The sequence below is a fragment of the Budorcas taxicolor genome, chromosome 2 (genome assembly GCF_023091745.1).
Source record: "Budorcas taxicolor isolate Tak-1 chromosome 2, Takin1.1, whole genome shotgun sequence".
In the NCBI taxonomy this organism is placed as follows: domain Eukaryota; kingdom Metazoa; phylum Chordata; class Mammalia; order Artiodactyla; family Bovidae; genus Budorcas; species Budorcas taxicolor.
Genome location: NC_068911.1, coordinates 74,155,354 through 74,178,166, shown reverse-complemented (window position 1 = coordinate 74,178,166; position 22,813 = coordinate 74,155,354). Strand labels below are relative to the sequence as shown.

Genomic DNA, 22,813 nt, shown 5'->3' with positions numbered 1-22,813 from the left:
ATTTAATAAAGTACATTACATTTGATCATTATTTTAGAAAGGAGGAGCATGGCATCATCCTTACGTGCAGTGATTCTGTGTTCTTACCTGGTGATAAAGTGCTTCAGGGTAATCCTGAGTCATTAACCGAAATAGAGCTAATAAGGCCCAGCCAAAGCTGTCAAAATTTGTGTAGCCATCATCAGGATTTACACCAGCTTTTACACACACATATCCTTCAGGACACTGACTAATTAAGATAAAGAAAAGAAAAGCTGCTTACTCAGGTGACTTTTAGATCAAGGTTAAATCACAAATACAGAATATCTACCCATGAATAATAAAGGGCTCCCTCTTTCACGGGGTGTGGTTTTCTCCCAAACAATTTCCAGTGAAAAAATGTTGCATATGAGTTAGATTTTCAGCTGATATAAGTGAACAGCATTAACTAAACTAAAAGACAACAGGGCCTCACAAATGGTTTTTGCCAAGTCTTTGTTAAAGATTTCTTTACGGCCCAAAATCAAAGCGAAAGTATAACTGGTGGAAAATGACATTGATAAAAATAAAACTGCAGTAGTTGAGAGTTTAATTTTTAAATGATCTCACCTCAAAACCTTAGATACCATTATTTAAAGAGTGAGAAAACATTGTTCATCAATAATTTATAAACAGTAACGGCACTTTGGTAGAAAGATCAGATTAAATATTTATTTCATTTCCTTTCATGGAGTCTTCATAATTTTATCTACTGGGGTTTGGTTCTTGTGGTCCATTATGAAAGTAGTGGCCCAATAAATCATGCTTCCTCTCTCATCACCTCTCTGTAGTTCCCTCCCACATTATTGGAGCTTTGGCCATGTGACTTGCTTTACATATATGCTAATGGCTAACAGATGGGATACAAATAGAGGTTTAAAAAGTACCTGAGTGTTGAGACTTGCTAAATTGCTGACCTATAAGAATCTGAACAGATGAATTTTTGTTCTTGTCTTAAAACACTAACTTTTGGGATACTTTATCATATGGCAAAGTATAATGGCTGCAGGTGAAACACTGACATTCTCTTCTGGCCTGGATATACTATATCATTGTGATTGTGACTATCCATGACTTGGTATCTTGAGCATGCATGTCATGTCAAATCTAGTTTGGAATGTCCACAGAAAGATTTAGCTCGAGTGGTATGGTGCAGATACAATGAGATGGATTCACAGTCTGGACTTGAAAATAGAATGGGAGCCCAGCAGTAAAGGGGTAAAAAGGTTGAATGAGCAATAAAATGTCTAAATCACCTTGTATACGCTGTCACATCAGTCATGTCTGACTATTTGTGACCCTATGGACTATAGCCTGCCGGGCTCCTTTCTCCATGGGATTCTCCAGGCAAGAATACTGGAGCAAGTTGCCATTTCCTACTCCAGGGGATCTTCCCGACCCAAGGATTGAACCAAGTTCTAATTGGCAGGCGAGTTCTTTACTACCAGTGCCACCTGAGAAGCCCCCTCTGTGTGTGTGTGTGTGTGTGTGTGTGTGTGTATGTGTGTTAGTCACTCAGTTGTGTCTGACTCTATGCGACCCCATCAAATGTAGCCTACCAGACTTCTCTGTCCATGAGATTCTTTGGGCAAGAATAGTGGAGTGTATTGCCATGCCCTCCTCCAGGGATCGAACCCAGGTCTCCTGAAAGAGTGTCAGGTATACTCTTATTATCCCAGCCACAAGGGAAGCCTCTGGGAAGCCCCCTAAATCACTTTACTACAACTAAACAACATAACTCATTCTCCTGCCCCTCTGTGCTTTTTTTCTATCTCAAGCTCAGAACCTCTAAGAACTGAGTTTCAGATGGGTGCCAAGTCATTCCAGCTGAGGAAAGCAACACAAGGAATTGAGCCATTGTACTGCCGAGAAGCACTCTATTTCAACTTTATCTCTTCATCTGAAATTATGAGAAAATAAGTTTTTCCAATAGTCATGTATGGATGTGAGAGTGGGACTATAAAGAAAGCTGAGCATCAGAGAATTGATGCTTTTGAACTGTGGTGTTGGAGAAGACTCTTGAGAGTCCCTTGGACTGCCAAGAGATCCAACCAGTTCATCCTAAAAGAAATCAGTCCTGAATATTCATTGGCAGGACTCATGCTGAAGCTGAACCTCCAATACTTTGGCCACCTGATGCGAAGAACTACTCATTAGAAAAGACCCTGATGCTGGGAAAGATTGAAGGCAGGGAGAAAACGGGACAACAGAGGATGAGATGGTTGAATGGCATCACTGACTCAATGAACATGAGTTTGAACAAGCTCCAGAAGTTGGTGATGGACCGGGAAGCCTAGCGTGCTGCAGTGCATCGGGTCGCAGAGTCAGACGTGACTGAGCGACTGAACTGAACTGAACTGAAGACTTGAGAGTTTTGTCATCTCACTGAAGAATTATTTTAAGTCCTATTGTTGTTTAGTCACTAAGTCGTTTCTGACTCTTTTGAGACTCCATGTAGCCCACTAGGCTCCTCTGTTCACAATACTGGAGGGTTGCCATTTCCTCCTTCAGAGGATCTTCGTGACCCAGGGATCAAGCCAGCATCTCCTGCACTGCCAGGTGGATTCTTTACCACTAAGCCACCAGGTTCCCATAAGCTGCCATAATTCTAAGAATTGGTCTCAAGGAAATTGAAACCAAGCAACCCTGGATCTGAAGATTAATCATACTTAAAACAATCAACATGATGCTGGTCAGACCATGGATGACCAATTGACTGTCAGAGCTGACTTGCTATTTCTGCATGTAGCTCCCTCCCTCTTTCCCCTTGATTGTCGGGGCAGATGGAGAGTCAGCCTTTGAACAACAGTCTACCCTCCCCTCGGTTGCTAGTGTCTAAAATAAAGCAAACTTTCCTTTTCACTAAATGGCCTCTTATTGGCTTTTGAGCAGTGAAGAGCCAAACTCCACTCTCCATTACAATACAGACCTGATAGAAGAAAACATTAATACCACTTACCTAGCATCTGATCTGTTGCCACAAAGAAGAGCATATCTTTCTCCTTCCAAATAATAAAAGTTTTCTGTTTCTAGAAAAATAGGAAAGACATATTTTGTATTTAATTTTGAGTGAACAGCATACCTAAAACCCAATTACATCTGTTCAGATGGACATCCTTCTCTACAGTAAGAAGGAAGGAGTTTGTAGCCTACCATTTTCTCTCAATCTATAAAGCTTTGGTCATATTTATTTATTTTTGAAATGATAAAATTTGTGAGTTTTAACAATTCCAAACTTAGGTTTCCCTGACATAACTGTCTGAAGACATGGAACTTTATCATCCTGATAAAGGAAACTGATCCAAATTAGTACCTGAGCATAGTTAAATATTTACATGAAGATTGTTCTGAAGTTGAATTTGTTCTGAAATTGAAGGTGCAACATTTCTGTGAAGAATGCTTTCTGATATAGATGGCAAGGGATTCTTACCTCGAATATAATATGGGTTTCCAGTTCTATTATTCAGCATGTCAGTTTCATTTTCTTGGGGCCATCGCAAACATTTATGCTTCAGATTGCCCATGAAGAGCCCCATCCCAATTAGAGAAAATACACTCAGAAAAAAGACAGTTAGGATAATGACCACAGTGAGTTTCTTCAAACAATGGATGAGTATCGCTACAAAAGACTTCATTCCTGAGAAGAGAAAGGTTTGTTTTTGGTAAAATAAAATACCTTAGTAAAGCAGCATTAGCAAACTTCTCCCATGGCGAATGCAGATGCCATTGAAATCAATAGCTTTGTGTTTTATAATTTCATTTATCATTACCTAGATCGGATAAATAAAACAAATAACATGCTAAACTTTGAGATTTATGTATTATTGCTAATTTATTACATCTGGCAATAATTCAAAGATACTTTAGCACTTTTACTTGTTTGTTTCTTTGTAATACATAAAGAACAGGCCTCCTCTCTTGGTTACTATTTTTCATACTAATTACCATTATTTATAAGCACAGGTAAAGGCACTGAGTTATAAATCAACATCAGTTGCAAATGTTGTTGAAAAAAGAAATAGTTTGAAATGCAGTATTCTATACATTCTAAAGGAGATCAGTCCTGGGTGTTCTTTGGAAGGAATGATGCTAAAGCTGAAACTCCAGTACTTTGGCCACCTCTAGTGAAGAGTTGACTCATTGGAAAAGACTCTGATGCTGGGAGGGATTGGGGGCAGGAGGAGAAGGGGACGACAGAGGATGAGATGGCTGGATGGCATCACCGACTAGATGGATGTGAGTTTGAGTGAACTCTGGGAGTTGGTGATGGACAGGGAGGCCTGGCGTGCTGCAATTCATGGGGTCGCAAAGAATCGGACACGACTGAGCGACTGAACTGAACTGAACTGAACTGATACGTTTTTATTATCTTTTGATGAACTCAATCTTTGAAGCTTATTAAATAAAACATGAAAAAATTTTATGAATAGAAATGGAATAACATACAACTGTAATTATATATCACTGTATTTATACCAGAATACTTGTTAATTAAGAATTCAACTTCAATGTTAGTTTTATTTATGGACACTCATTTTTCTAACTATTAAATAATACATGCTCAATTCTGAAAATATAGAAAGCAAGAAAAAATAGCAAATACCCCATAATTACACTTCATAGATGAAACTACCTTAACTCTTCTTTCCTCCAATAATGGATGAAAATATACCAACTCCATGATGAGCAAGTTACCAACAGTTTAATGTTTTTCTTTAATTATTTTTAAGAGAGTATAAATATACTTATTTCATACATCATTGTGAGAATTGAAAATCTATTTTTAAAAAAATGACATCCTCAGATGATTAGATTTCTTGAGTTTAATAGAAAAGTTATTAGAAAAGAGTGTCCTCAAATAAAACTAACTTTAAAATACTTCGGTGCAATCTCAAAAACAACAGAATGATCTCTATTTGTTTCCAAGGCAAACCATTCAATATCACGGTAATCCAAGTCTATTCCACAACCACCAAAGCTGAAGAAGCTGAAGCTGAATGGTTCTATGATGACCTAGAAGACCATCTAGAACTAACACTACAAAAAGATGTCCTTTTCATCGTAGGGGACTGGAAAGCAAAAGTAAGAAGTCAAGAGATATCTGGAGTAACAGGCAAGTTTGACCTTGGAGTACAAAATGAAGAAAAGCAAAGGCTAACAGAGTTTTGCCAAGAGAACACACTGATCATAGCAAACACCCTCTTCCAACAACACAAGAGACGACTCTACACATGGACATCACGAGATGGTCAACACCGAAATCAGATTGATTATATTCTTCACGGCCAAATATGGACACTATACAGTCAGCTAACAGACTGGTTCCAAATTGGGAAAGGAGTAGGTTAAGGCCAAATAGTGTCACCCTGCTTATTTAACTTATATGCAGAGTACATCATGCAAAATGCTGGGCTGGATGAAGCACAAGCTGGAAACAAGATTGCTGAGAGAAATATCAATAACCTCTGATATGCGGCAGATAGCACCCTTACAGCAGAAAGTGAAAATAAACTAAAGAGTCTCTTGATAAAAGTGAAAGAGGAGAGTGAAAAAAACGGGCTTAAAACTCAGCACTCAAAAAACTAAGGTCATGGCATCCAGTCCCATCACTTCATAGCAAATAGAAGAGGAAACAATGGAAACAGTGACAGACTTTATTTTGGGGGGCTCCAAAATCACTGCAGATGCTGACTGCAGCTATGAAATGAAAAGATGCTTGCTCCTTGGAAGAAAAGCTATGAGCAACCTAGACAACATATCAAGAAGCAGAGACATTATTAGCCCACAAAGGTTTGTCTAGTCAAAGCTATGGTTTTTCCTGTAGTTATGTATAGATGTGAGAGTTGGACCATAAAGAAGGCTGAGTGCTGAAGAATTGATGTTCTTGAACTGTGGTGTTGGAGAAGACTCTTGAGAGTCCCTTGGATTCCAAGGAGATCAAACCAGTCAATCCTGAAGAAAATCAGCCCTGAATATTCACTGGAAGGACTGATGCTGAAGCTGAAATACTTTGGACATGTGATGCAAAGAACGGACTCATTGGAAAGGACCCTGATGCTGGGAAAGACTGAAAGCAGGAGGAAAAAGGGACGGCAGAGGATGAGATGGTTGGATGGCATCATGGAAGCGATGGACAGGAGTTTGAACAAGCTCTGGGAGTAGGTCATGGACAGTGAAGCCTGGCATACTACAGTCCATTGATCACAAAGAGTCAGACATGACTGAGTGACTGAACTGACTGAAAGTTACTCCTGTGATTAAAGAAATGTGATACCTAGAATAAATATATAATTTTAATTGCTATCATCCTGAAATACATATTTACAGCTACTTTTGCTACTTGGAATTATACTATGAATTGTTTTGCTATATGCAAGTCTTTTAAAAGTATTACATTAAAAATGGAATTTCTGTGTCACAGTATATGAGATATTTAAGTATTAATTCATATGTTCAAATTTTTTAAAGAAATTTTGAACCAATGCATAAACCAAGACTATAAATATATAGTAATGCCTTTACTAAAGGTAGGACATTTTAAAAAATATCACTGCCAATTTATTAGAAGAAAGATGGGATATTTTAATTTGATAATATTGCCGTGATCACCATAAAAATCTTTTGAAATATGTGTCTTTACACTGTGTATTTTTCATTTGGTCACTGTCATGAGTCCTGTGTATATTTTGTACTGAAAAAAATTTTCACATTGTTTTGTTGAAATTGTCTTTAGGAATGGAAATTCTTAAATATAAGTAAGAAGGTATGTGTGCATATAAACACAAACTCATGCAAATATTTTATTAATAATAGTGATATAGAATACATATAAATTAAAATATACTTATCATATATATAAATACAAATATTGTTATTAATATTACTATGACATAAATATATTCTATACAGAATATATATAATCAAGCTTCTTATGGAGCTTTAATTTTAGTGTTAATATTTTAATTGAAGATAAAAAGAAGTCACCATCACACTATATAGACTCAAATTTGTTAATAATTTTCATTGCTATCTTCCATTCATTGCTATTTACCATTCAAAGCTCTGAACCATATGTCAATTTTGATTTTGATTTCCTGGTATAACTTTTTCCTTCTTTTTACTTTTAAACTTTCATTTTGTTTTAGTTTAGGTGTATCTTTTGTGGATTCTAACATTTCTGATTTAATTTTAAAGTATATTTCTTTAATTAATTAATTTTTAATTTTGGCTCTGCTTGGTCAATGGGTTTTCTCTAGTTATGGCGAGCAGGGAGCCACTCTCTAGCTGTGGCACGTGGGCTTAGTTGCCCAGTGCCGTCTAGGATCCTCCTGGACCAGGGATCAAACCCATGTCCCCTGCAGGGGGACCCTGGCAGGCAGATTGTAAACCAGTACTTGGACCCCAAAGAAGCTCTAGTCTCTACATCTTGACAGACAATTTTAACTTAATTATATTCACTTTTATAAACTGGCTTACACTTTATGCCTTAGAATACATTTTTAAGAGGAAAAAGGATTATTTTCATTCTCTTGAATAGTGTGTTTTCCTTTCTTCCTTGTTTTCATACACACTGTATAACCACTATGTGCCTTGGTTGTTTTCTCCTTTGAAAAAAAAAGAGCAATTCATACCAGCCTGTATGCTCCCAGTTCTAGTTACTGTATTCTATTGGCTTTACCTGAATTCCTCTATAATCTTTGCCTCTAATTCTAAGATGAAGACGAAGGTGATACAACTTATGTTCCGGTGATTTGTGGGGAGCAGTTAAAGAACTAAGACTGCGGAAACTCCTGCAAGGACATTTCTCACTGTTGGCTTCTTCACTGTGCTTGGTGAAGCTACCATGCCATAGACCATTTTTATTAAACAGGTTTATTGAGATATAATTTATAAACCATACAATTCACCTGTTTAATGTGTACTAGTCAATGTTTCAGTATATCCACAAGTGAAGTGAAGTCACTCAGCTGTGTCTGACTCTTCGCGACCCCCATGGACTGTAGCCTACCAGGCTCCTGCGACCACGAGCTTTTCCAGGCAAGAGTACTGGAGTGGGTTGCCATTTCCTTCTCCAGCTGATCTTTCCAACCCAGGGACTGAACCCGGGTCTTCCACATTGTAGGCAGACGCTTTACTGTCTGAGCCACCAGGGAAGTCATATCCACAAGGTTAGGCATCTATTATCACATTTCCTCAATGTTTTCCCTCTTTTCCCCAGCCTGGACTCCAGGTACAGAGTATGCATGTATCTGGCCATCTTCATGATGTTCCAGTGGACGAATGTTTCTTGCAGATCTTATTTTTGGTGTTATCACACTAGCTCATGGGTTTATTCATTCAACTATTTGATAAAACCTCTGACTCATAACAGCCAAAAGAAAAAAAAAAAAACCTCTGAGTGAAGTTTTTCTATCTTATTGTTTTTATTCATTCTGAACAACAAATCAGAAGGTATTAGTAGGCTTCCCTAAGACATATTCAGGAATGGGATGTGTAAATTACTCCTCAGCATCTTCCATCAATGTGGTCATGGCTGTACATTATTTAACAGAAACTTCTTGAATGTTGTGGCATGCGGAATACATCCTATCCAAGCACTGGGAGTAAAAGGGTACTTATTTTATATAACTTTGTTCATTTCAACTGGCTTTTAGATTCAATGAGGAAAAGAAGAGGATGGATTAGAAAACTGTCTGGACTGCTAATTCATTCAGAAGTCTAAGGACAATTTAGTATTTCATATTTAAGACATAAAATTAAAGTAAAAAAATAGAGAAGTAACTTATTTTGATTGAGCTCTACATTTTGTTATCATAAGCATTGAAACCACTTCAAATAAGTAACAAATGTGGTATTTTTTTTCCTTTCCCTTCCAGGAGTGACAAATAAATTTGATATTTGATCTTATATTCATTTATTTCAAAGATGAAACATTGTTTAACTTAACATTTCTCCAAGCAATGGCAGGGCTGTTCAAACAAATACATGGAAGTACATAAAACAAAATGAAGACAAAGAACTCGATGCTTTTTCTTACCTTGGTTTAAAGGAATAATTTTCAAAATTCTCAAATTTCTCACAATTCTAAATACGGAAATGAAATTTAGAGGTGAATATCTTGAAATATGCCTGTGGAATTAAATTAAAGTCGTTTAGAAATCATATTGAGTTTACATTACTGACATTTGGCTTTTTATAATATTTGAAGCTTGTTCCTAAAACCAGACATCCAAATGTTCACTTGCTTTCTTTATTGCATTTTGCAAATAGGTTTATTATTGATTGGAAGGGAAAGATTTCTACAGTGCAAGGTAATCAAGTAAACATTAATCTACAAATTATGAGAGTTTATAAAAGCTTGACACTTTGAGTAGTCAAAATTTCATCACTACTCTATATTATGTTCATATTTTGCAATCTTAATTGGTTTGAAAATGTAGTTAAAATAAGAAAATACAAAGCTTTTGAAAGAAATACGATTTAAGTGTTTAAACTCCTGGTGCTGATAATGATGGTGATGGTGATGATGATGACGGTGGTGATGGTAGCAGAAGTCAAAGTGTATGTTGGTTAAGGACACAGTCTCTAGAGCCAGCCTGCTGGTCTAGAAATATAGGCTCTACTATTGACTAGTTGTGTGATATGAAAAAATTACTTGACTATTTTGCCTCAGTTTCCTCAAATGTAAAAAGTAAGGATAAGGGTACTTTCTAATTCTGAGGACTTGGGGGAGATTGAATTAGTTAATCAATGTATAGTTTATAGCAAAGCACCTTCACATACTGAAAGCCCTTAGTTGCATTAGCCGAATTTTAGCTAATAGCAATGGCAAGAAAAGAAATAATACCAGTGATAGCAGAAGTAGTGATAATAATTTCAATGATATTAGCTACTATTTTTTGACTGCTCACAACATGGAAGAAACTAATCTGTTCTTTATAAAGGTTATTTCTTTAAAAAAAATTGACACTAACTCTACAAATAGAGTATTACTTTAAATTATTTTTAATAGGAGTTTGATGCCTGTGACAATTTCTTTAGCCATAAAATAGAGTACATTAAATAGAAGGATTGAAAAAAATTAATACACATGTCAATTATTAGAATTCAATGTATCATTCTAGAAAAATGTGCATGTATATAAAATACCTTATTCTGATAATTAGAATATTTACTATTCTTAAGCAAGATAGATTAACAGAATCAAATATGCTGGAATCCTCTCCTAAGTCTCCAGGATATTTTCTGGTCACCGAACACAATTACCTCGAATGCAAAAAATTCAACCTCTATTGTTTTTGCTTCAGGTAGAAAACAGAGATAATATCCCATTCCTTTAATTTTCAGTGCATAGTCAGGATTAGTTCAGTTGGAGCTGCCTAAGAGAACTCACTATGTCTATGATTTATGAACTGTTCTGTACTCACAGAATTTTTACAGGCAGAAAATTCTGTCAACCTCAATATTTCTTTATGAAAAGCATTTTCTTAGCAAGCAAACATTATGATGTTTGCAACTTAAAAGGAGTACTCACTCAAATAAAGTTACACTGAAATCAAGCCAGTTCCATGAATCACCAAAGAAATAAAAAGGTCCTGCCCAGATGCCTCTTGCAATGAGTTTTACAAGTATTTCAAATGTATAAATTCCAAGCAAAGTATTCCTGCAGAAAAAATTTCACATAATTTTCATATGACTTTTCATATTAAAAATGAAAACAATATATCATAATTCTGAAATATATGTCTATGATAATTATTTGGCAATCAATGAACCAACTAGACAACCATAGGATAGGGCTTTAGTTAGGGGTTCCTGAGTCTTACAATATTAACCATGAAATTTGGCTATCAATTTTTTTCCAACAAATTTTAGCTCAGGGTTATGTTTATATATGTTTAAGTAAAGAACAAATACAAAATATCAAATTTATCCCACATTGGGAGTCCAGCAATAAGTAACTGAAATGTAGGCAAGTATGAAAGAACTTATCTACATATACAAAAATTTTTACAGTGAATCAGTATGATACATATTTACCTTCCAAAGTTAACTAATTTTAAGAATAGAAACCTTGAGGGGTGGCATCAAGAAGGTCTTCTTCCCTAGAAAACGTAATGGGCCTTTCCATTTTTGTATTCTAATGTAAGGTAAGCTACTCATACCCCTCAGGAAACAGGAGTAGAACAGAAAGGAATAAAAAGATAGACAGGATAAACATTATCTGAGTTTGAAACAAATCTAGTGTGGGACTGCAATAGTAAAGAAAATCTGAAGCACTGAAATATATCAATCATTAGAATAAAAATAAAGCCTCACTTACATGATGCCACAGACATAAACACATATATAGCTAAAGGCTCAAGCATCTATATCTTGTTAACCTAACATGCTGGGAAATAGAAGAATTTAAAATCCAATTAAGAGTAATGATGGGAAGAAAAGCATTAAAATTAACAATATGTGTATATATTTCATTCAGAAAATTCATCAAATGTGAAATATGTATAAGTATTATATTATGCACAATGTATATTACATGTAAATTATAAATAGTAGTTTGTACCATGTCATAATATGCAGTATATAATGTACTGTAACACAATGTGTTAAATATAAAATATAATCACATATGCAATTATACATAATAAAATTATATAACTTACTGAAATGCTGGCCCCCATTTTGGAAAATCAGTCATAGACATAAATATGCAGTCAGTCAGGACGCTAACCAAAATGAATAGTCGGAAAAAGGTAAGTTACAGTCAAGGAACAATAGTAATAAAAATAATGTTTAAAATACATTTCTATAATCTGTTTATATGTATGTACACACATGAGATCACAAAGTTTCTTAAGTTTCAAAAAATGTACTATTTATATTGAAAAGCAATGAGGATTAAGATTTGCTATCACTACTTGTGCGCACTAGAAAATACATTTTAAATGTACTTTCAAATATGGAACACATTGGAATTATAACCAAGATTTCAGTTTGACATAAAATCAAATGTTAATTAAAAAGAGAAAAAGACTGCAGCAATATTTGAATAGAATAATTGCATTTGATGTTAGTACAGTTTAAAACCAACAGGAAAGGATATGGATGTACCAAAATCTTAATGGTTGCTCTTCTAATTGAATTGAAAGGAGACAATGTACACCAGGTAGCACTGAATCTGAATATTGTTCTCTTTTTATTTAATACTATGAAAGTCTATAAGAAGAAAAAATGAAAATCAAGTGAAATTAGAACTGAGATTTATGATTTTATCAATTATGCAACATTTTCCAATGAACATTTCAGTCATGAAGTCTAACATTTATACTTAAATTTTGATATCCATTTACAGATTAAGTCAAATGGAAAGGTTTTTAAACTAGTTTTATTCATATTTAGGCTTATCTACCACATATTTTTTGCCAGTGTTCTACCTAAGAAAATAATTTGCCACACACCAATCCTTAAGTTTTCCTGCAGAATTGATGTAATAGAAAGAAATCTGTAGCTTGATGGCTCAAGAGTATCCACTTTAGCATGCTAAAATTCAATCAATGTAAAATAAGTTAATTTTATTTTGAAGCAAATAAGGTATGAGACTGCAGTAGTAAAAGTGACCCACCCAATGCATGCAAACATTATCTTAGTTATCAGTGATTTTCTATTGTATATAACCATACTTGTATGTTATCATTGACATAAATATATTTAACACAAAAATTTATATCATGTAAAACTAATCTGTTGGTATATTGAACTATTAACCCCCCAAAAAAAGGAAAATCAGAAACATCTTAAAAAGCACATATATATATATGTGTGTGTGTATATGTGAAGATATATGTGTGTAAAATACAGATACACATAATATATGTGTGTATGTATGTGTATATATAAACACACAGAATTATATACACACACATATATGCACTTTTGTTATACATACATATCCATTTGGAAAATTCATTCATGTGCTGTATGCATAACCATATTATACATTGCTGTTGTTGTTGTTTAGTCCTAAATCCCATCTGACTCTTTTGCAACCCCATGGACTGTAGCCCTGCCTGGCTCCTTTGTCCATGGAATTTCCCAGGCTAGAATACTGGAGTTGGTTGCCATTTCCTTCTCCAAGGGATCTTCCTGACCCAATGACTGAACCCATGCACTATCAGGGAAGCCCTCATACTACACATTGCAAACATTATATAGACTACAATATAATAACATTATATAATGTATAGCATAAAAGGCATATAAGGATATTGGAATCTTTTAAATATATACATTTATACTGTAAAATGTCAACATGCTTCCACCATGCAAAGTATTTGAAAGAGTTGTGATTAACAGAATGATCTCTTTGCCTTCCATCCAGCATGCATGCTAAGTCCCTTTAGTCATGTCCGACTCTGCAACGCTATGGACTGTAGCCCGCCAGGCTCCTCTGTCTTGGGATTCTCCAGGCAAGAATACTGGAGTGGAAGGTTGCCATGCCTTCCTCCTGGGGATCTTCCTTATCCGGGGATTGAACTCGCATCTCTTACATCTCCTGCATTGACAGGTGGGGTCTTCACCCCTTGTGCCACCTGGGACTGATTTATTTTCTTTTCACTCATTTGGTAAAAGTACTGAATTCACTACAATATCAAAGAATATCAAATTACATTTGCCCAAAATGGGGTTAATTCTTACCTTCCCCAAGTTTGACCTTTTTTAATAATTACTTCATTTTTGTCAGAAACTTTCAAGCTCAGAACCTTGGCATTATTAAACAGTCTTCAAATCCTGCTGTTTCTTCTCAAGTGTGTTACCTCTGTCTCCAAGGCACTCTTTGAATACAGACTTCTGGACTTCAGGCCTGGATTAGTCTCTCTCCTATTTCATCTTCTGATTCTATCACTACCATGAAATAGTAATGTAGAGGTCTCTAGATTAATCTTATTTAAACACTGCATTGATCATATCAGTACTTGGGCCATCACATTAAAGCCATGTTGTTGTCTCCATTATCTCATCTTATTTCCCACAATTTACAACAACTACAGGGTTCCAGTTCTATCATCTGCCCATCTCTTCCTTATTTCAGAATTAATCTCTGCTCTTGCCTGTTCATAGAAGATTTTTGCCTTATAAAAACTGAAGTGTTCCTGAAGCTGTAATTCAAGATTATTCCAGCTTTGTCAGTCCACACAGGTCTGTCTTTTCTAAGCATAATTGTTTTTATTTTTATCATTTTGTGCTTCTTGCTGAATTGTCAAATATTTAGTAATTTTCTCAGATCATTCTGGGAATAAGATAGGATGTGACTATATGAGTGAATAAAATCTATGAATGAAATATAGTTTGGTTTTACTTCCCTAACTACTGAGTAAGCACATCAAGTTAAACAGTTGAAACCAGTGTACATACAATTGAAATTTTATATTATAGTTATTTTAAAATCAATACCCTTAAGTAGCCAACCATCATGCTCCCATAAAATGAAACATTAAGGTATGCCAGTATAGCTTATTACATACAAAGTACAGTTATCCCAAACAAACTAATCTACCAGGCAAATAATCAGTTTTGACAAAAATCTCAAATATGTGTGAAATTTCTTGTCTAGTTTTCTGTAACTTAAAATTACCTCTTCACTTATTCTTCTGTCTTTTCTCATTCTTTCTCAGTTACAGTTTTTTGCATGTCTGGAAAATGAATAAAAATATAGTCACAGTAAACTTAATTAATCCTTACCCTTTTATTAGTGTAGTATGGGTCCACATCTTCCAATGGCTCTGACACCATTGCTTGAGGAAGATTTCCATAAACAAATGGAAGCTCTTTTCCAACTTCCAAGTCACTGTTCGGCTTTAAATCTTCTTTGCCTTCCTCACTGGGCTTTTTAGCACTATGCTGTTCCATAACTTCAAGAGACTCTCTGGTGAAAGGGACCAGGCTCTTAGGTTCTGGGGAAGCCATTTTCAATTTTGCCCCTGCAAGAAAAGTATTTTCTTCATTTCTATATAAGATCTGGATATAATAAAGAAAAAAATTAAAGTACAAAAGGCTAGGGTATGAATGAAAGAGAATGGCAAACAATGCACTCAATGAAAAGTCCTGCATTTAAGATAAATCTGAGTTATTAAGCTTGGTTTTGTTTCCTTTATTATTAGGACTTCCCTGGTGGCTCAGACGGTAAAGTGTCCTGCTTACAATGCAGGAGACCCAAGTTCGATCTCTGGGTCGGGAAGATCCTCTGGAGAAGGAAATGGAAACCCATTCCAGTACTCTTGCCTGGAAAATCCCATGGATAGAGGAGCGTGGTGGGCTACAGTCCACCGGGTTGCAAAGAGTCGGACACAACTGAGTTAAACTTGGTTTTGTTTCCCTTAATATTAGACTTAATTTGTAATTTCATCAATAACTCATTCTATTTCATTTACTCATCCATTGAATCCTCTTTCTTCTGCTAAAATCTGCATTTCAGTTTCTCCCCTGTAATGAAAAAGTTCTAAAGTGGCTACAGATTGTTGGAAGACCAAACCCAGTCATTTCACCCTCAGCTGTATTTAGTCACTGACTAGACTTTCCTCCTCTAAACTCAATTTTCACTGGCTCTGTGACCCACTCTTCCATAGCTCTTCCTACAGCTCTGATCACTTCCTTTGACCTAGTTTTTCCCACAAAATTTCAACTTTGATATCCTTTAAAGTTTTGCTTTTCCCTCTTTTCCCTCATCTTTTCAGTAAATACATAGGCAAACACAGACTTTTAACTACTATAAATAGGTATTCACCAAGTACATTTCCCAAAACACTCCCTTCCCTCAGTCATCTGTGTGTCAATCCACTAATGACAGCAATTCAACAAGTAAAAACAAAATTTGTTGTTTTTTCCCAAGACTAAAACTACTCTTTAACCTAACAGTCATTGTAAAATTACACATAAACTCATTACTTTTAAAATTACTCATAAAATGTTTTTCTTTGTCACTAACTCCTTAGAAAAAAATAATTTTCTTACAATAGTTTTCCATCAGCTATTTAAATATTATTCATTGTTCATATACCTACATCAAGGTAGCCATCTTTGTAATTCTATCTCTGGCTTGTGCCGGAGTCCAGCCCCTGTGGATCCAGGGAATTCGAAGCGGGGACGGCGTTGGCGAGGAAAAAACTTATTTATTTATAAATATAAGATTAGATTAAGAAGAAATAGTGTAGTAGGAAAATTAAGTGGAGAAAAGAGGCTGAATAACTTGGTTTATGTGGAAAGCCAATAAATTTCCAGACAAGGAGCTTGCACCATCTACCTTAGGCCACTGGCATCCTCTTCAATAGTGGGGGGTGCCCCACCTTGGGTTCCCTCTCATGTGGATCTTAGAAGTTGGGGCAAGTAAGTAGACATGGCGAGCCTCCATGCCCCAGATAGGAATTCAGCCACAAATTAGAGTAAAGAGAAGACACGGGGGAAACCAGTCCAGCGACTGGCCCATCCCCTATTGTCCAGAAAGGCCTTTTATACCTTTTTGATTGCACATAGAGATCAATGGGTAATACAAAATTATGCAGCGTTAGCAGCCCAGACTCTTATCAAAACCAGGCTTTTCTCTCTGCATACCTAGTTGTATTCACAAGTCTTAGGTGATTTACATCATCTTCCAGCCAAAAGGCCAATTAACATTTTACAGCCTTTTTTTCTGATAAGAAAGTCTTCTGATCAGAAGACTTATCTGTGTTGATCTTCCCAGAGTCTGGTGCCACTCTCAAAAAACACTAAATAAAGTTACATTCTTACATAGCAAAGATACCGCAATTTATAACAAGTAAAAGGAGTACAGTGATTTATAACAAAAGAAAAGTAATTAACTCAAAAGTCTAGTGTTGCTAACATCAAAACTACTATATATCTTTTTCCATATCCCATTTACATTGATTAACATCCTCCCAGGTGCCTAAAAGATAAAGAATATGGAGGCCTGGCGGCAATCATTGAGTCAACAGTGAAAATCCGTCACCAATATGATTTTTAGCTCTTTAGAAAAGGCTCTGTATCTTTAAGATGCTTTTAAGCTTTGTGCCTCTCGAGGTTGGGGGCTGTAACCAACTCACAAGCTGTAAGAGGTCCGGGGAACCTGTTAGGCAAGCTAGAGAGTTATCAGAGGGGGTTTAACTGAAACATCCCTTTCAAATGCAGAAGACTAAAGCCCTGAGTTGACTTTTTCCAGAGAGTCAGAAGAGTGGAAAAGCAAAGCACAAAGGCCAGCAGATTTTTGGTTTTTGGAGTACATGCTCAGGAAATACCAGGGGGGCACCCTGAGATCTAACTCGCCTTGCCCATCAGATCTCTGCCGCATGACCTTGTCACGGGTGGGATTCCTCACGCTGGCTCCCGGCATCATTGCTCTAGTAGTCTTTACAGGTTTTTCTCAATTCTAGTCTTTATCTATTTCAAGTTATTCTACACGCCACTTGAATTAGTCTTCATTAAATATAATTTCATGTATCAATTCTCCATTTATGAAACTTATTATTTCCTTTTACATAGAAATATGTTCTTTTGCTGATTTTTTCCAGCCCAATTTCTGTCAAAACCAACTCTTCAAGTGACTCTTCTCAGTGACAACTAACCGACTATTGAAATTCTACTATTGCAAACAATGATCAGAAATTTTGTACTTGATATTGCAGCATTTTCTGTATATATATTTTGTCTCTTATAGTGCCAACCTTAGGTAAATTTATCCTATTGATATGGTATGTCATAAGACAGAAATCACATACACACAGATATACTAATCCAGAGTTTTCCTCTGTTGAGTTTTTTAATAGTTGAATCCATTACTTGCTATTAGTGGAAAGTAAGAAAAAAAAATTACTTGGTTAACAACAATGGAGTATAAATCATTGTGAGAATCAAACTAGTACCAGCTTTAAAAAAGTGGTTTGTAAAAGATATTTTAACTATACAAATGATAATCTCCAGACATCCAAGGAGAGGACACATAGTCCATTTCTTAATCCTGAAATATAAAAATGGACACTGGACATAAAATGGACACTGGACATAAAATGGACAATAAAAAATAATCACTGGGACAACTCCTTATACCTTTCATGACATCACAGTTTTCTTGGCTTTTCTTTTAATTCCTATTGCATTAGGTATCCAAAGAATGATTTTCTATGCTCACTTCTAAGACTGTATATAGAACAAAATGCCACCCCTGCTTCAACTTTATTTGACTTTTCAATTTAAGCTCCCACCTATAAATTCTATTTCCAAAAATGTAAATAAAAAGATACTCAGTCTATCCAATGGATTTATTTTCCCTTGGTTCAGTCATTTGTGGCCACAGAGAGGGACATTTTCATAATAGCAATGTCTGCTTATGCCCAAGACTCTCAAAGAATATTGCAAGGATGAGGCGTTAAGCAATTTTAAAGAGAGAAATAAGGAATAGAAATATAAACATATATCAACTTGGAATCCTCTTTGTAAATTAGTGAAAACTAACAATTAGACATCAAAAAATTTACCTATTTTTCAAATAACTTGCTTCAATCATGCACAAAATACTTATTAAAGGGCCATTAATATTTTTTTTTAATTTTTATTTTTACTTTATTTTGCTTTACAATACTGTGTTGGTTTTGCCATACATTGACATGAATCAGCCACGGGTGTACATGAGTTCCCAATCCTGAACCCCCCTCCCACCTTCCACCCCATACCATCTCTTTGGATCATCCCTATGCACCAGCCCAAAGCATCCTGTATCCTGTGTCGAACATAGACTGGCGATTCATTTCTTACATGATAATATACATGTTTCAATGCCATTCTCCCAAATCATCCCACCCTCTCCCTCTCCCACAGAGTCTAAAAGTCTGTTCTATACATCTGTGTCTCTTTTGCTGTCTCGCATAGAGGGTTATCATTACCAATTTTTTATACACACCATATGCACATACAAACACAATGCTCAAAATCCTTCAAGCTAGTCTTAAACAGTACATGAACCAAGAACTTCCAGATGTACAAGCTAGATTTAGAAAAGGCAGAGGAACAAGAGATCAAATTGCTAACATGCACTGGATCATCGAAAAACTAAGGGAATTCCAGAAAAACATCTACTTTTGCTTCTCTGATTACACCAAAGCCTTTCACTGTGTGAATTGCAACAAACTAGAAAATTCTTAAAGAGATGGGAATACCAGACCACCTTACCTGCCTTCTGAGAAACATGTATGCAGGTCAAGAAGCAACAGTTAGAACCAGACATGGAAAGAGGAGAGTGAAAATGCTGGCTCAAAACCACAATGAGGTACCATTTCACACCAGTCAGAATGGCTGTGATCCAAAAGTCTACAAGCAATAAATGCTGGAGAGGGTGTGGAGAAAAGGGAACCCTCTTACACTGTTGGTGGGAATGCAAACTAGTACAGCCACTATGGAGAACAGTGTGGAGATTCCTTAAAAAATTGCAAATAGAACTGCCATATGACCCAGCAATCCCACTGCTGGGCATACACACTGAGGAAACCAGAATTGAAAGAGACACGTGTACCCCAATGTTCATTGCAGCACTGTTTATAATAGTCAGGACATGGAAACAACCTAGATGTCCATCAGCAGATGAATGGATAAGAAAGCTGTGGTACATATACACAATGGAGTATTACTCAGCCATTAAAAAGAATACATTTGAATCAGTTCTAATGAGGTGGATGAAACTGGAGCCTATTATACAGAGTGAAGTAAGCCAGAAAGAAAAATACCAATACAGTATACTAACACATATATATGGAATTTAGAAAGATGGTAATGATGACCCTATATGCGAGACAGCAAAAGAGACACAGATATATAGAATGGAGTTTTGGACTCAGTGGGAGAGGGAGAGGGTGGGATGATTTGGGAGAATGGCATTGAAACATGTATACTATCAGGTAAGAAATGAATCGCCAGTCTGTGTTCAATACAGGATACAGGATGCTTAGAGCTGGTGCATGGGGATGATCCAGAGAGATGATATGGGGTGGAAGGTGGGAGGGGGGTTCAGGATTGGGAACTCATGTACACCCGTGGCTGATTCATGTCAATGTATGGCAAAACCAACACAGTATTGTAAAGCAAAATAAAGTAAAAATAAAAATTTAAAATAAAAAAAATAAAACTCAACATTCAAAAATCAAAGATCATGGCATCTGGTCCCATCACTTCATGGCAAATAGACAGGGAAAAAATGGAAATAGTGACAGACTTTATTTTCTTGGGCTCTAAAATCACTGCAGATGGTGACTGTAGCCTTGAAATTAAAAGACATTTGCTCCTTGGAAGAAAAGCTATGATAAACCTAGCTGCTACTGGTAAGTCACTTCAGTTGTGTCTGACTCTGTGTGACCCCATAGACTGCAGCCCACCAGGCTCCCCCATCCCTGGGATTCTTCAGGCAAGAACACTGGAGTGGGTTGCCATTTCCTTCTCCAATGCATGAAAGTGAAGTCGCTCAGCTGTGTCCGACTCTTCAGCGACCTCATAGACTGCAGCCTACCAGGCTCCTCCGTCCATGGGATTTTCCAGGCATGATAAACCTAGACAGTGTATTAAAAAGCAGAGACATCACCTTGCCAAAAAAGGTCCATATAGTCAAAGCTATGGTTTTTCCAGTAGTCATATATGAATGTGAGAGTTGGACCATAAAGAAGGCTGAGTGTCAAAGAACTGATGCTTTCAAACTGTGGTGTTGAAGAAGACTCGTGAGAGTCCTTTGAAGAGCAAGGAGACCAACCCAGTTAATCCTAATGGAAACCAACTTTGAATATTCACTGGGAGGACTGATGTTGAAGCTGAAGCTTCAATACTTTGGCCACCTGATGTAAAGAGCCAACTCATTGGAAAAGACTCAGGTGCTGGGAAAGATTGAGGGCAGGAGGAGAAGAGGGTGACAGAGTGGGGTAAGATGGTTGGATGGCATCAGTAACTCAAAGGACATGAGTTTGAGCAAACTCTGGGAGATAGTGAAGGACAGGGAAGCCTGGCATGCTGTCATTCATGGGGTGCCAGAGCCAGGCAAGCATGAATGAATGAACAACAATAACATAGTAATACCTCACATATTAAATTTTGTTGAGGGGAGTCAAAATGCTTTGAATAAGTACAATTTCTGAAGACACACTACAAACAACGGACGTTTTCTCTTACACATAGAATCTTCCTTTAAAAAATTTAATAAGCTTTCAAAATTGGACTCCTTACATGGAGTTCCTTAAATTATTCCTTAATGGCTCATGGTTATAGGCTAGTATAAACAAAATCACAAACTTAGGGAATTAGACCTACATTGAAATCCTAAATTCTGTTACTAATTCTGTTCTGTTCTTAGAGGTCTCAGTTAAATTACTTATATTCTTGAAACTGTCAGTCATAAAATTGGGATCCTATTCAGGTTAAGTAAGGATAAAATCAAATAATGTGAATGAAATGCCTAATACAGTGGTTGGCACATAATAGGTTCAAAGTAAATAAAAGTCTTTAACTGTGATATAATTTTATATCTTAGAATGATTGGTCAAATTTAATAGAATAACAGTATAGTGGTAATACACATCAGGTTTTGAAATTTGAACCAAAACAACCTGTCTGCACAAATGCAGTCAGTATATTTTTATAGCAAAGGAAAGTGCCAAAGGGATTTACTTAATAGTAATTGCAATATAAATCAATGCTGATTTTGTCTACCAAGAAAGTTAATATAACCTTTATCTATACTGAAGGAAAATGGAGGTGGCAATTACTCTCTCTTCTGCTGTATTCCATGACCACACCCAAAAGGCATGCATGTAAACTGGAAGGTCTTCAAATGGGATCAGAATGTTGATAAAATTCAAATCATTCCATGTATAGATGAGTTATTCATTGACTGCAACCTTATAGTCTTAGAACTTTCTAATCCTAGAATCTTTGAATAGAATTTTCACAGAGTATCATATGACCTAAAAGTTTGGGCTAAATATTAGATAAACTAAACCTATGCAGCACTGAATGAACGAAATCAAAAGCATTTTACAAATATTTCATATTAAGTAAAAATGTTTCTTTTATATTTTTAAGGATACATTCTAACTGCTAAGAAATATTATTAAGTTTATGTGTATAAAAACTATTGTCCTTAAAAGTAGATACAAAGGGATGTCATAAACTTATTGCAAAGATGCTACCATTAATGAAAATATTTTTGGACACCATCCATAGAAACCTCAAACTTTAATTTGTCAGTCAGTACTTTTATTGTATGGGCTTCCCTGGTTCCTCAGATAGTGAAGAATCTGACTCCAACGCAGGAGACCCAGGCTTGATCCCTGGGTGGGGAAGATCCTCTTGAGAAGGGAAAGGCTACCCACTCCAGTATTCTTGCCTGGGAAATCCCATGGACAGAGGAGCCTGGCAGGCTATAGTCCATGGGGTTGAAAAAGAGTCCGACATGACTGAGTGACTAACATACACACACAGAGTCTGTATGTATAGTCCAAATATAATCTTTTTCTTTCTGTTATCCCTCACAGCACAACAATCTTTGGTTCCTCAGTCTGCCACCTACTAGCTATGAGACTTTCATGGTAAACTTCGGAGCCCCTCATGTATCTCACAGGGTTATCAGTGTGAAACCAGACTATATGCGTAAGCCTGCTCCACTGTACTGACTAGCACTGTTAATTCTCTCTCCCTATGCTGTCAGTTATACCAAAGACTTCTTTAGTCATAATTTTGATGTTGAATGAGACTACATGGTTGTTGGCCAGAT

At 36.1% G+C, this 22,813-nt stretch overlaps 1 protein-coding gene across 1 annotated transcript in view; it reads right to left on the bottom strand.

Moving 5' to 3' along the window:
• SCN7A (sodium voltage-gated channel alpha subunit 7) overlaps positions 1-14,985 on the bottom strand; it is a 58,305-nt gene extending 43,320 nt beyond the window's left edge. Inside the window, exons 1-8 of the mRNA XM_052664337.1 lie at positions 14,761-14,985; positions 12,125-12,237; positions 11,685-11,774; positions 10,553-10,681; positions 9,056-9,147; positions 3,449-3,655; positions 2,978-3,047; positions 88-229 (exon numbers count right to left, since the gene is read on the bottom strand). Of these exons, the coding sequence (XP_052520297.1) occupies positions 88-229; positions 2,978-3,047; positions 3,449-3,655; positions 9,056-9,147; positions 10,553-10,681; positions 11,685-11,774; positions 12,125-12,237; positions 14,761-14,985 (1,068 nt within the window). The remainder of the gene's footprint in view (positions 1-87; positions 230-2,977; positions 3,048-3,448; positions 3,656-9,055; positions 9,148-10,552; positions 10,682-11,684; positions 11,775-12,124; positions 12,238-14,760) is intronic.
• Between the last annotated feature and the right edge of the window lie 7,828 nt (positions 14,986-22,813).